Below are 15,201 nucleotides of genomic sequence, written 5' to 3' on the forward strand. Positions count from 1 at the left end.
CAGGTAATCCGGCGATGGGAGCACAAGCAGGTAACGCAATTGGTGGAATAGCTGAAGGAATACTTAATAAAATAGGGGTAGATAGTGGAAAAATAAATTTAAAATTATTTTTATCTTAGTATCGGTTGTAGTCTTTGATAAACTTTTTCTCCTTTATTTAAAACTTCTCTTATTGGGGCAGCTTTTGGTGTTATTGATTCAGCAACGTCACTAATTGCTTCTTTATTCTTAAATATCCAATTTGCCCTTCTTCAATGTTTCCCAAACTTTACTCGCTCCTCTTTTTACTTTATCCCACAGTTTCTTAAATATACCTGCAGCCATAGTTGATTATTTCATTAAAATTAAAAATTCATTTTCATCTTTTAATTTTGATTTTTTTATTTATTAATAAATGACGACTAACTATTTAGTGCCAAACACTAAACCGATTAATGGAAATGTGTTTCATTCATTCGAAAAGATAAATGAAATATTCGCAAAGAATGACGGTAGAAGATATTATAGAGAACTTGAAAGTTCATGCTATGACTCTGATGCTCCATATTTTGATGATAAACAAACTCATTTAAGAATTACAAATCCAGCTCATGATGTGAACCAATTAGGTGACACATATATTAAACGCAAAGTTAAAGCAACTCTAGTTTCAAATAAAGCTTTCACATGTGATGCCGCTTTTAAATGCATGCGTTTATTCGTTGGTTACAAATCATCAAATCAAAGCTTTAAACAATTAGAAGTAGAAACCGAAAGAGGTGATGCCGGTTATCTTCAGATGGATTGCGCCCGTGAATCTTTCGCATTTGCAACATATAAACCAAAATCAGAAAGGAAAGTTAAAAAGTTTGTTCATTCGTTATATAATAATGTTCAAAAATATGATAACTCAGTATGTGGTAAATATATTGACCCTTCAGAAGTTTTCAAGAAAGCAAATGAAGAAGTTGATGTCACTTTTGATATGATTATTCCGGTAAATGATTTGTTAGCATTTCAGGCGTTCGATGATTATCCTAAATCATTTGGTGATATCATTCTTAAATATTATGTTTTCAGGGATACTTTAGTATTTTGTCAGGTTGACCCGTTAAGAGTTGCTGATTTACAAAATTACGTTTATGAAAAGATAACTGATGAAAATTATGAAAAGATTATGAATCATGTTTATAAATATGATCGCAAATTCCAACAAATCGGACTTCCTGCCAAATTAATTACAAGCTTAGCCGCTACATCTGCTGACGCAACAGTTGATGACGTTATTATTTCATGCACAAAGATGGAAGTTTTAGAGGATAAATGCATTACACCAGGATACGGTTTAATTGAAGAATCAGTTAAAGCAATACCACGTTTATTCAGTAAGGAAGATCCATTCATGATTCCAGCTCAACATATTGACGTTCGTTCACTAAATGGAGGTTGCATCACTCCTGAAGGTATTAGCTCAGATTTCTCATACGCTCTTCATAATGTTACAGATGTTGTGTTAACATTTCCGAAGAATGCAATGCAAAGAACAGTTTTAGAAAATCCAATGCTTCGAGGTCTTCAGGTCACTATAGATTCCAGAAACTTCCCCGATCAAGCGATGACCACAGTGGGTGACATATTCTTTACACGTATGCTTCAAGCTTCTGATTTAGATGGAGTGAATGAATGCACGGAAGAATACGAGGACTCATTAACTAGACCACTGAATGATGATGATGGCGCCATTAGCTAGAACATGGAAAGACCAAACTTCATTCTTATGCACTATTCCAGTTCAACGTGATGGAGCGGGTATATTCTTTGATGGATTAGAAACTTTCAACTCACAAGTTACAGTACAAGTGAAAGCTTATCCAATCATTCAGGGTGAAAATGACACTTACTGTTCAAAGGTGACAAATCCTCCTCAGGTTTGGTTTACTAGGACTACATATTGGACATGGACACCGGATGAAGGTTTGAAATATCATCCAACAGGTACACCACCACAGTATAGAAGTTCATATGATGAAATATTGATGAATAGAAATGTTTAAAATTATAAATTTATTTTTGATTAAATGGATTTAAATTCATACACTCCTTATGAAGAATTAGCAGGAGTATATAATACATACATAGATGATATGATTAATGAAGCATTGAGTGATAATAGAAATGCTCTATCTAAGGAAAAATTAATGAAAATTCCATATTCTGAATGTTACTTAAATTCAATCACTGCAGCAATTGGTAAACAGAATAAAGGTAAAACATTAACGATATTAAAACAAATTATCATTATTGCTAACACTTCCCCCATTCACATGTGTTAATTTATATCAACCGTTCAGGTTCACCTTCAGATGATACATTTGAATCTTTAAAGCATTTAATCAAAATTCCAATTATTTATTTATCACAAGAAGAAGCAGAAGATTATTTAAAAAACTTTTTAATGTATAAAGAATTATATAATACAATCAAGAAGCAAGGATTAGAGGATAAAATTATTGATAAACAACGGGATGAATTATTTGAAACACTTTCTATTTCAAATTTTGATAGAGAATTTTTGCATTCACTCATTTTTCTAGATGATGCAGTGAAATCAAAACTAATAACAAATGAGAAATCATATTTTAATCAGTTATTAACTCAATGTCGACACATTCAGTGTTCATTCTTTATGGCTGTTCAATATTTCAAAGCATTAAGCACAAACATTAAATCAAATCTATCAACACTTTTCATTTTCAGTGGGTTTAGTCGTCAACAGTTGAAACGTTATGCTTTATCAAGTGAATTTACCAATGAGCATTAATGAACTTTACACACAATATCAGCAATTAGGTGAACATGGAAAAATAATAGTTGATTTAAATAAAGGAAGTGTTAAATTTGATTAACTTTTTATAATTAATTTTTATTTTTTATTTATAATTAAACATGACAGAAATGGCAAATCTTCTACGGGTTCCATTAAAACAAGGAACAAACAAAAGGGGTGCATATAATAGAACTATGAAAGTTCCTGATGGAATGAAAGAATTAGTTCATATTGTTGCTGGTCTTCAAAAAGATGTTAAACAAATGAGAAACGTTTTAACATTACCAGAAGCTCAAGCATATGCCAAACGTCAAGGTCCAAATTGGGAAGCACACAAAGCAGACATTACGGGTCCAAATGGAAAACCTGATGGTATAAATGAAGTTTTCGTTACTGATGGTCAAGGTAATATTAAAGTCATAAATGGTTATAAATTAACTATATCTGATTATCCTAAACGTAAAGCATATAATGAACGTTATCCTATGCAATTTGATGAAAATGGAAAAGCTGTTAAACAATACATTGGAGAAGGTGAAAATGGTCCAATTAATTCATACCGTATAATCCATATTCTTATTTCAATGAAGAATTAAATGCTATTGAAGAGGGACCGGATGGATTACCACGATATTCTAACCAGTTTGATGGTCAATATGCAAATATTAGACCGAAATTTCAGCTAAGAAATTCTTTAAAGTTGCTTTATTCGATCCAGTTTTTGCAAATGTTAAAGATGAACTTAAACAGCACTTCCAACCAATTATAGTAGCAAGAATTGCATCAGGCGCTTTATCTCAAGCATTCAAAGATTTAATTAAGAAACCATTATATCAGCAACGAGGTTTAACTTATGATTTAGTTAAGGAATCAGATAAAAGAAAATTTGAGAAATCAGATGATTATAAGAATGCAATTAATGAATATATTAGGTCTATTAATTACGATGAAACAGCTAAAAATCAACTTCATGAACAAATACAGGGAATAATAGATTCAAAAGTTCCAGCAAAATAAAAGTTTAAATATATTTTTTTATTCGAATATAAATGAGAAGACGTTTCACTAGTCAAAAGAACACTAACGCAAAAGCAGAAATTACGGTTGGTTATAACGTAAATGATGATAAATCACGAATTATTCAAAATGTTAAAGGTAATGTTAGCCCCGAATTAACAAGGTCAGCAACTCAACCAAATTTATTAACTCGTGACTTACCGAAAAAGGAGGAGGAGCAAAATACAGAAGATGGAGACCCAATCATTTTATCTGAACCCGGTAAAGAACCCGTTGAAATTCCCACTTATCCAACATACCCCCCGCCTCTTTCATCAAACATCGAGAACCCATATAAAATAGACATTAATTCTGAATTAATGAAAATTTACCGTGATATAATAATTAATAATTATGATTCAATAATAAATTTAATTGACCAATCCGGTTTAATTATTTTACCTTATGAATCATTAATTCACATTATCGCCATTCTTTGTGATGTTCAAGATTCAGACGTTAAGATTCAATTTTTCATAGATGATGAGGTTTCATGCTGCGGAACAGTTGCAAAAATAAATCCTATAAAGGATATTAGCACAATTAAGATATCAAAGAATGGAACAACAACTGAACTTCATTTAACATATAATGATATTTATAATAAAATAGTTGATGAATATAAAATATCACTTGAAAAATTCTTTGTTAAGGCTATTTAATATTCAAGCATTAACATTATCGAATAATAATCCTTTGAATCATAATCAATAATAATTGACCTTTCACCAGTTTCTATCGTTTGTTTTATTTCTTTTTGTTCCCCACTATCCGGATCGGTCATTGTAATTGTTTTTGTTATAGTATCAGCTTTATCTTTAACTTCAATCTTTTTTCCATCGGGATATTTAAACCAAAATTCCAAAAAATTCGATATTGTCAATCTGTTCATATTTAATCTATCAATTACATTTTTAATACCATCTGAAAATCTTATGAAATGGTCATTATATGGGTTTGATTGAACTAAATTTGAATGAAGTGAAATATAACCTGTTGATGAATATGACACTGACTCATATTTTCTGAAAACACTAAAATTTATAACATGAATGAATTTCTTATTCGTTGAATTTATGAATTCTTGAGGTAATCTTATTCTAGTTTTATTTATCACTGGAAAATAACGCTTTACCATATTTTTAATCGTAATAAAAATGTCAATTATCAATATTATTTCGAATAATAGCTGTGAATTAAATTTAACAGTTAGCGGAATTTATAATGTTACTCTCGTTTCTGTGAGTGGTAAATTTAATCCCATTCTTTTAGACCCTTCAGATTATATATCATTTATTAAAGATGACCATGAAAAAACGTATGATATGTATATAAATAATGTGATAGCGAAATGGGATATTAACATGATTTTAAGTTATTTAAATGAATCATTTATCGTATGGTATGAAGAAAATTTTAAATCAAAACCTGATAAACTTTTTGAACTTGATGAAATAAATAACCTTATTAAATTCCCACCGAAAATTAAATTTTGTACTCCTCATCTTCGTTCATTGTTGGGGATATTAAATTTTGAAAAAGATGTTGGGGATGTTTTGTATTCTGACACTGGTTCCAATTTCATTTTAATAAAATGTGATAAAGTTAATACCCCAATGAGATTTTCACATCAAACATTAGACCCTAACTCTTACCCATCAATACAAAACATTTTATCCATCAACTTAAACACATTTTCTTTATCATATCCGTTTCAATTATCCGGGAATTCATTTATTCTTCATTCAAAAGATTTATCAAATATTAAATTTAGAATAACTGACCTATTTGATTGTGATTTAGAATTTATGAATGAAATATTATGGCAATTTCAAATAGAGAAAATAGCTGATGAGATAACGGATTAAATATTTATTTTTAAATCATAATAAATGATTAAACAACAGCAACCACAACAACTTATTACATACGCCATATATGCATATAATTCAAAGACGGCAGAACAAACGCAAAGGTTGAAATATGGAGATTTGGAGATAGTATTGAAAAATGGCCATTTCGAATTCGTTTGCAAAGGTGGTGCAATGATATCAAATATAAAAGAAATTTTATTTATGAATTCAAAAATTAAAGGAATAACGGATGATATAACATCAATTCCACCAGAAGAACAGAGATATTACGCATTAAATGCATTTCCTAAAGTTTTGAAGATTGGAAGATTTAATTTAAATGAGGAATTCATAGAAGATTTCCTAAACGACATAATGAAGAAGGTGGATAAGGAATATGTGGATAGTGAGTTAATGAAGAAAGCAGATAAGGAATATGTGGATAGTGAATTAAATAAGAAGGCAAATTTGGTTTATGTTGATGAAAAAGATAATGAAATTAAAGAAAAAGTTGAATGGTATCATGAATGGACATTTGAGACTTTTAAAGTTAAAGCTGATACAGGATGGGTTTTAGGATGTTTAGACCTTAAAGCAGATAAAACTTATGTTAACGATGAGTTAGAGAAGAAGGCGGATAAGGAATGGACATTGGAGACTTTTAAAGTTAAAGCTGATACAGAATGGGTTTCAGGATGTTTAGACCTTAAAGCAGATAAAACTTATGTTGATGAAAATTATGCAAAGAAGTCGGAAGTAAATGATGTGATTACAAGCATGAAAAATGAAATACTTCAAACATTATATCCTGTTGGTTCTATTTATACGTCAATGAATTCAACAAATTCAGCAACAGTTTTAGGTTTTGGTACGTGGAAGCAGATTGTAGATAAATTCTTATACTGTGCTAGATATTCAAAGCAAACAGGAGGTTCGAAGAAAATTAAAGAAGCAAACCTTCCACCGCACACTCATACAGGAACGACAAACTTTTCTGGCGACCATAGCCACTCATTAAGAGACCACCCATTATACAACTCAGACTATGAAGCTGGCAATGATGTTTTATCTCCAGCTTATAACAATTCAGCAAAAAAGACTTTTCGACAAACTGAACCGGGAGGAAATCATGTCCATACTTTCACAACAAATCCAACAGGCTTGGGTAAAGATTACATGCCACCATTTGTGACTATATTCGCATGGTACCGCGTTCAATGAACGCTCAATGTTTGTGAAACAAACTTTAGAACGGACTGAAAGTCCTGAGCTCCAAAAGAGCGAACGGCATAATTTAACATTTTATTTTTATCATAAATGACAAAATTAATTAAGCCAACTATTTCTAAATTAATGATACCAATGAAATCATTTCATGGAGTACTTATCCCAGGTTCTTCACAATTAGCCGGGGCAAGTGTTGTGACTCAAGGTGGAACATTAGCGAATCCATTCAAATTATTAACTAAAGATGAACTTAATAAAATGATGATAAAATAACTGATAACAAAATTTTATTTCACTGCTACCATGTTACCATGTGCTACCAGGTTAATTAACTTCTCTTAAAAATGATGACAACATGACATTTTGACAACAGTTCAGGAGGAAGGCATTTATGAATTATTTTTGAAGAACTGAAGGTGCTACCATGTTACCATGTGCTACCAGGTTAATTAACTTCTCTTAAAAATGATGACAACATGACATTTTGACAACAGTTCAGGAGGAAGGCAAAAATAAATTCAAATCATACTTTATAAAGCTTCATTTACAGGTATTTCATCATCAGTAAATGAATCCTCATTATCGTTTGGTTCAACCTGTTTATATAATCCTTTCATTTCTTCTTTCAAAACATAACACCATGTTTGTTTATCGTCTATTCTTCTATGTTTCCTATCACATTTATCCTTAATACTCATTTGGAAATTCTTGTCTTTCATGTCTGATGATTTGCAGAATAGAGCATTTTTACACGTCATACCTGCACACAATTCATCATAATGTGTATTTATCCATACATCTAAAGGATTTGTTGATAATTCAATTAAATCTTGTTTGGCTTCAGTCATCGGTATGATTCGTACATTAAATGATGAAAGGTCGTAATTGATAAAATACGTCAGTAAATTATCATAAAATTCCTTTGTGCATGAATCCATTAAATTCTTGAAGTAATCAAATTGACCCTTAAATTTACCATTAACCCTTAAAACTACGTATCTTCTGTCTCCAACTTCAATTTTGACAGGGTAAACGTTGTTAGTTACGAAAATGAAGTTTGCAACGTTCTGAGCAGTTCTTCTGGGTTGATTCTTTTCATTAATTCTAATCTCATTATCCGTAATAATTGATTTCAAAGCGTTGAAGTTTGCGAGTCTGTCTTCACCAACATTCTTGAGTTCATTAAGTACAAGAAACATTTTATTTTCAACTACTGAGTTGAAATTACCCGTTAGCTCACCTATTTCAGTAATGTTTTTGCATGAATAACCAGCGAGAAGTTCAGAAATAATGTCTGTGAATCTGTTTTTACCTGTTCCCTGAAGTCCTTTCAAAGTAATTGCTGTTTCATTCTTGATTCCAGGATGTTGAATCATTGATGCAATCCAACCGAGAAGGTATTTATACACTTCATCATTATTATCACAAATGGCTTCTTTAATGAAATTCATAAACATCTCAATTTTTGAGTAATCAGGCTTTTCGAGAATGTTGTATTTATAACCTTGAAACGTTGAGAAAACATCTGGGGAATCAGATTTAAAGCAAACACCCTTAACGGTTAATGAGGATAATTGATTTAATAGTACGTCCCATGCTGTTATGGTTTTACCTTCTTCTTTAAATAATTTAATCATTTTGAGTGACTCTTTCATGTTTGATTGAAGAACGAATGATATTTGATTCATTTTGTCGTGGATATTATAGTCCTTTTGAATGAAATATTTATTTCCACAATCTACAAAACGGATTACACGTGATAAATCCTCAATTACTTCAGAACTGTTTTTATACTGATGATTTTCAGCCTTGCGTCTAATATCTGTTATCAAAAACGAGTCATCAAGTTTTATATCAAATGTTATTTTTGGCTTACGTAATAAAGGCAAAACGTATTCATCATAATATTCCTTTTGATATAGTTTTAGAATCTTCACCAAAACAAATGGAGAAGTCATTAAATGTGCATATCTACTACGTGCTTTTTCAAAATTACTTTTTGCATTTTCAGTTAAATTGCAGAAGTTATAAACGTTATCGTATGCTTCATTAATCAAATGATTAGGTAACGAATTAATTGCTTGAAACAGTGTGAATAATGTAACTTCTTTTTCTAAATTCATGTTTCCACCGTCATTATGTACTTCAAAATCACTGATGCCATCAACTATGCTCTGGGCAAGTTTATCGTCAATGTTTACATCTTTGTTTTCATTCATTATACTCTTTATTTCTTCATTCTTCTGTTCAACTCTTACCTTAATATTCAAATCATTTAATATATCATTCACTGTTCTGGTTAATGTTGAATCGTAACTTCCACGAATGAATGAGTATGTATTGATTGGTTCTGTTGCATTCTTGCGAACTCTTGAATCAGCCATAACCACTAATGAACGCTTTGAATCATCAATAGAAGTCATTATATCAATATCATAATCATTGCAGGAATAACATTTAATCATTCTGTTCGAAACTGCATAGAAGAAATTAGTGTTGCAATAAATGTGAAGACCTCCTGAAGCGGTTTTAACTATAACGTCTTTATCCGAAAGTTTTGATAGAATGTCTTTTCTAACCGTTTCTTTAAGTTCATCATTGTATGATTTATTGATATCGACATCTATAATCGTTAAATTTGATATTTTATTTACTAATAAAGCCATACCAGTTTTCCTTCCTCTTCCTCCATCATGTTTGAGGTAGTTGTGTAAATCAATCTTGTTTTCACCAATTCTTTCGTTGAGGGTTTTAGTTTCTACCACAACTAATTCCTCAACTAATGAATCAATAACTTTTTCATCAGAAACGATAAAGTTGCTGCTGTTGTTTGTTGCTGTCATTTATATAGGAATAAAAAAATAAAAAATAATTTTAAAACTAACTTTATTTTTGGGCTGCATCAAATTTCCTGTGTTGTTGTCAAAATGTCATGTTGTCATCATTTTTAAGAGAAGTTAATTGACATGGTAGCACCTTCAGTTCTTCAAAAATAATTAATTATTGAATAACCTAAAATCATTAATGAAAACATAAACGATAACATTTATTTCCTGTGTTGTTGTCAAAATGTCATGTTGTCATCATTTTTAAGAGAAGATAATTGACATGGTAGCACATGGTAACATGGTAGCACTGAAAAAATTAAATTTGGATTGAGTTTAAAAATTCATCTTTATTAAATTCATCTCTTCCAATCAATTTATTTATTCTATTAAATTCGTTTATTTTTGCTTCACTCAGTTTAAGGATTGAACGGTAAGTTTCTAATTTTTCGATTATTTCTTTCCTCTCTTTATCGTTTTCAGCCCCACCGCATTGCGGCTTCTTTTTGTAATAGCATATTTTTGATTTAATTCTGTTTAGTTTCTTTTTATATTCATCGTCAGGACTCTTGGCTGCTTTGTTGTCACTCATTTCTTACGAAATAAAAAAATTAAATATTATTTAAATATAATGGAGTAATAAAATAAATCGGAATTTCTATTAATTTATTGTCAACTTCAACTAATGCATTGCCGTTAATATATCTAACAAATTCAGCTATTGTGTCAAATCTTCGTCTTCTTTTTGTCATTGATTTATCAGTTTTTCCATAATCGAGATGAATCAAAACTTTATCCCCTTGTTTAAAATTCATGAGCCCGAATTAATTTGTTCACGTTTAACATCATTCAACCTTTCCATTTGCTTTCTAATATATTCCCATTCTTTTGAAATATCATTTTTCATTTCCACTGGTTTCATGTTTATAGTTCTATGCCATGTATTATTGTAATAATATACTAACTGCTGTATGATGGAGTCATGATTTCCATCCCAGTATATCCGGCCGTTAACCCCTAACGCATCTCTAAGAGTTCTCATTACTGCATCAACTATTTTATTATGAAACGTATATGGAGAGGATGAAAAGAAAAAATTAATTTGTGGGAAATAATGAGCCATAGCTGCCTGAAATCCTTTATCACCATCACCCCTGATATTATCTACTCTTTCATGATCTAGTAAGTATTGTATAGCTCTTCTTGTTTCCTGTTCTGTTTTCCCTTTCACCGGAATGCAATATAAATATCTAGTGTTAATGTTAATGGTCAATAAATAAGTAACGTTTCCTTTTGAATATTCCAGATGATCGATTTCGTATGAATATGGATATGGAGCAAATGAAGGGCGACTAAATTTTTCCTTTAACGGTTGAATTTTCGGGTCAATTGGTTTATTTAATATCTTGAAATCCTTTTTAAAATCTTTTTGTTCTTTAATGTTTGAAATGGATATAATAAAGTGAATGATGAAGGATTAACTGAAGGAGGAGGTACTGTCGTTGGAGGTTTTGGTATTGCAAGTGGTTTAATTTTATCTGCTTTGATTTTGGATGATGAAGTTTTGGATTTCATTCCTTCATTAATTCTGGATGTATTCTATTCATTTGTTTTAAATATGTTGTATATAAAGGTTTGATATACTTTCCCGCTTCGAGTTTATGTTGAAGGATGAATTCCAAAAGTTGATCTTCATTTAAAAGTCGGGCTGAATATGGTTTAACTAATGAATCATAAATTAAAGCTTGTGCTTCATTTATGGTCTGAAGGACCTGGGCGTTTTGCACCTTTAGCTGTTGAACATTTGCTACTTTCTCTTTTGGTGTTGTTTTCGGCTTTTTCTTCTTTTGTTTTTGTTCCTTTGGCTTTTGCGGCTCAGGATTATATAATTTATATAATTCATCAATATCTTCTTCTGTTAATACTTTATTTTTGAAATCTTTCAACTGTTTAAGTTGTGATTTAGTTTTTCCCTTTGTATATTCATTATTTTTAATTTTGTCTTTAATTTTAGAAATTATTTTATCATGATATTTCAAAATTTCATTTTTATAATACGAATAATAATAATCCATATCATCACCTGTTATATTTTATTATGTTTTTGGAGATATGATTTTAATTCATAATAATTAAGAAAATTTTGATTAAGTACTAAATCATCAATTAAATTTTCTAAATCTGCGTTATCCATTTATATAAAAATAAAATAAATGTTTTAAGGGTGGCCACCTCTTTGAATCATAGTATCAAAACCATTATTTACATATTGAATCGCATCATTAACGGTTCCTCCTTCTAAAACGGTATCAAATGGTGGAGTCCAGATTTCCTGATGATGATCATAAAATCCAGCAAAATTAACCGTATTATTAGGTAAAATATGAATCTCAGCGGTATATCTTCTATCTAAATTTGGATGCCTTATATGTATACCATTACTGCCCGGATAAAATCTCAAACCTTGATTTTGTTGACGCATCAAATTATTGAAATTTCTTTCTTCAGGGGTGAATGTTCTTCTCCGTTGACGTTGTGGTGGTGGTGGTGGTCGTTGTTGCGGCTGTTGATGCTGTGGTGGGATTTGAAAAATTCGTTGTGGTTGATTATTTGGAATCTGAAAGTTAAAACCATTTGGTATAAATCGATTTGGTTCCTTTTGTCTCTTCTGTGGCATTTTATTAAAAATAAAATTTTAAATTGTATTAAATAAATGGCATACAACATCCATTTTCACAACATACAGCCTTAGTGTGTGCTCCTGTTAATGCAGTCTTACCGATTGTTAAGCGAGTCATTGACCCGTTTTTAAGTTGTAAATTAATATTCTGACCATCAAATATCACTTTATCATTTATTATATCCAAATAATTTTTAGGTGTTAATTGTTTATTTTGTCGTAAACTAACACCTTTCATTTTTTGTGCAATCTTTTTAAAATCACTTCCATCAATTGAACCGTTGAATGATGTATAACACTTAGGGCATAAAGCAACCATGTTATCACCTTGTTTCTCAATTGCTAAACCCAATAACTTCTTTCTCATGTGCTTTTTCTTCAGCTTTATTCTTTAATTTAGGTTTAAATTTCTCATCAAAACAGAAGAAATCAAATGGTGCGAATTTGAAAATGTTTTTATCATAAAATTGTTTATCGGTAACAATTGCTTGAAATGCTTGAGTGTTAGGAAGATTTGGATCGCCAGCGATTGCCCAATAAGATGAATCAGTATCACCTTCAATGAAATGAAAACGATTAACATTCAAGCATTTATACATAAAATCATAAATGAAAACCAAATACCAGTATTTAGCATTATCTAAAGTGAAGAATGCCTCTTGTAAACATGTATCACATCTATAAAATCTATCTTTAAGCATCACTTGATATGTATCTCACCTATTTCTCTTATGTTTTTAAACTTATTTGACATACATGCAACGCGTGCCTTCTGTGCATTCATTATTTTAGTCTTTGCGTAATTTTGTGTATTCATTGCATCGTAACCATATGATCCATTAAGTGAAATCTTGCAAAATAAACTTTTTCCTTTATTTCCTTCTAATTCAGCCTTTTGTCTTTCGTTCATAAATTCGTTCGCAAATTCATTAAAACAAGTGTTTTTAGTAAATGTTAAAATTGATTGAATATCATCGATGATAAAATGAAATCTGTCTATTAGATACCAAAGATAATAAGAAGAAAATGGTTGATATTGGTTGTGTGTTGATGCTAACTGAGTTAATTTCCTCTGTTTCTGGTCAACTGGTAGATTGTTTGATTTCATGTAATTATACATAAAACTGCCAATTGTTTTTTCATCTGTGATAATATCTAAGTTTCTTATTATCGGTAAAAAGTTTATGTAATCATTAATGTATTTTTCATCAATGTGACCCTTTACTTCAGCCACGAATAAAGTATTTTTCTTCTAATTATTCCCAGTGCTTTTGCTTTCTTTGTTGCTGTATCACAAATGATAACACCATTCAATCTTCCCGGCATATACATTTTATGGTCAGTATATTGAATGAAATCATGAGGATTAGATGAAAATGATGAAGGATATAATGAATTAAAATCAACACCAACGAAATGAGTCATAATGTTGGTGGTGTCCTCATTTGATACAGTTTTAGTTTCTGGATTATATGAAAGTTTATTAATGTGCGTGATTCCTTTAAGATTTACTCTATGTTGAACATTTGATAGACCACCAGTAATTCCATTACGGAGAATGTGATAAGCTTCAACTGAATCTAAAGTCATTGGTAAATTATTTTTTAATGCATAATTTCTTAAATTGATTCTTAAACGTTGAACATCTTCATCTTTATTTGATTTTACGACATTGCAATAACAACACATTAACTGACAATTTTCTTTGGTATGTGGTTTTTCATTATCGATTCTATCCAATGTTGGTTTATTTGCATATGTAAACGCTTTACCACACATTTTGCATTTAGATGAAAGGATTAAATCGTGATAGTATTGAAAATCATCCATTGAAACATTATTTTTAGTATCTCTTTCTGCTTTTTCATCTTGTTTCTTATATGATTCAATTTTATATTTCCAATACTTTTTCGTTAATTCAAAACTTGATTCTATCTCTTCCTCAGGATATTTTTCATTAGGATTAAAGTCTTTATATGCTAAAGCGTAACGAATCATTGAAGCATTCGATGATAAAGAAAGATTATGAAGCATGTCAATTTTATAAACAAATGTTTCTTCAATAATTTTATCGATTGGGTCAATCATAATTTCAACATCTTTATTGCAATAATGAATAAAATATTCTAATCTATTCTTAAAATTTTTAGCATCATTGAGATATATTTGATAATCACTATCTGATATAGTTTCTTGAGTTAATGCTGAATAAAATGAATCTTGAGTGAATGGTTCCACTTTATATAATTCTTCTTCGTAATTTCCCACGTGATGAATTGATAAGGGAAAAAGGATTTAACACGTGATTTATTGTTTCCGAAATCTTGAGTGAATTGGTCTAATGTCCCACCCGCTATATAATTTCTGATGTCAATAAATCTCAATTCATATGGAACGTTTGTTTTCTTTACAATGATTTGCTTAAATTGTGAAGATGAACCCAGCATTGATTTTATTTTCCATTTTGCAGTGTTTAAATCACGAAGAATTAAATTTAAATCAAACTTTCCCGAATTAAAACCTATGATATTCACTTTATTGAATTCCTCATCTAGAAGTTCTTTAAATGCTTCCTTCTGTTTTTCATTTAATGTTTGCGACTTCAATAATTCATTGTATTGACTCATATTTGATTCAACAACTAATGAACAGGTTGAAAATAAAAACTCAATCCAATCAGAAATAAAAGAATCACTCGAAGTTAAGCAAAAATTCCTCGTATATGTTTTTATCATTTAATTTAACCGTTGATGA

General features: G+C 30.2%; 6 protein-coding genes and 4 pseudogenes across 10 annotated transcripts, besides 1 other annotated feature; 3 read left to right on the forward strand and 7 right to left on the reverse strand.

Annotated features, from left to right (window-relative positions):
- Window positions 1–110: 110 nt before the first annotated feature.
- Window positions 111–339, reverse strand: TVAGG3_0707260 (annotated as a pseudogene). The gene has a single exon. A coding segment is annotated over exon 1 (229 nt).
- Window positions 340–394: 55 nt separating this feature from the next.
- On the forward strand, window positions 395–866 carry TVAGG3_0707270 (uncharacterized protein; the record flags this gene model as incomplete). Its single annotated transcript, XM_051243616.1, has 1 exon — window positions 395–866. A coding segment is annotated over one exon (472 nt), but the record flags the coding sequence as incomplete, so codon positions are not given.
- Window positions 867–1,156: 290 nt separating this feature from the next.
- On the forward strand, window positions 1,157–2,033 carry TVAGG3_0707280 (annotated as a pseudogene). The gene has a single exon. A coding segment is annotated over exon 1 (877 nt).
- Window positions 2,034–2,183: 150 nt separating this feature from the next.
- Window positions 2,184–11,115: a mobile genetic element.
- Window positions 5,755–6,936, forward strand: TVAGG3_0707300 (phage tail repeat-like family; the record flags this gene model as incomplete). The annotated part of the gene is made up of 1 exon (XM_051243617.1): window positions 5,755–6,936. One exon carries the CDS (start codon window positions 5,755–5,757, stop codon window positions 6,934–6,936), a length of 1,182 nt encoding a protein of 393 aa, XP_051090204.1.
- TVAGG3_0707310 (uncharacterized protein) lies at window positions 7,473–8,630 on the reverse strand (the record flags this gene model as incomplete). Its single annotated transcript, XM_051243618.1, has 1 exon — window positions 7,473–8,630. The coding sequence occupies one exon, from the start codon at window positions 8,628–8,630 to the stop codon at window positions 7,473–7,475; it is 1,158 nt and encodes a 385-aa protein (XP_051090205.1).
- TVAGG3_0707320 (Prim-pol domain family) lies at window positions 8,954–9,785 on the reverse strand (the record flags this gene model as incomplete). The annotated part of the gene is made up of 1 exon (XM_051243619.1): window positions 8,954–9,785. A coding segment is annotated over one exon (832 nt), but the record flags the coding sequence as incomplete, so codon positions are not given.
- Window positions 11,116–11,338: 223 nt separating the features above from the next.
- Window positions 11,339–11,842, reverse strand: TVAGG3_0707330 (uncharacterized protein; the record flags this gene model as incomplete). Its single annotated transcript, XM_051243620.1, has 1 exon — window positions 11,339–11,842. The coding sequence occupies one exon, from the start codon at window positions 11,840–11,842 to the stop codon at window positions 11,339–11,341; it is 504 nt and encodes a 167-aa protein (XP_051090207.1).
- Window positions 11,843–11,985: 143 nt separating this feature from the next.
- Window positions 11,986–12,339, reverse strand: TVAGG3_0707340 (uncharacterized protein; the record flags this gene model as incomplete). Its single annotated transcript, XM_051243621.1, has 1 exon — window positions 11,986–12,339. A coding segment is annotated over one exon (354 nt), but the record flags the coding sequence as incomplete, so codon positions are not given.
- A 265-nt stretch (window positions 12,340–12,604) lies between these two features.
- TVAGG3_0707350 lies at window positions 12,605–13,567 on the reverse strand (annotated as a pseudogene). Its single transcript has one exon. A coding segment is annotated over exon 1 (963 nt).
- A 98-nt stretch (window positions 13,568–13,665) lies between these two features.
- Window positions 13,666–14,535, reverse strand: TVAGG3_0707360 (annotated as a pseudogene). The gene has a single exon. A coding segment is annotated over exon 1 (870 nt).
- Window positions 14,536–15,201: the final 666 nt, after the last annotated feature.

This window comes from Trichomonas vaginalis, chromosome III (genome assembly GCF_026262505.1).
Source record: "Trichomonas vaginalis G3 chromosome III, whole genome shotgun sequence".
In the NCBI taxonomy this organism is placed as follows: domain Eukaryota; phylum Parabasalia; order Trichomonadida; family Trichomonadidae; genus Trichomonas; species Trichomonas vaginalis.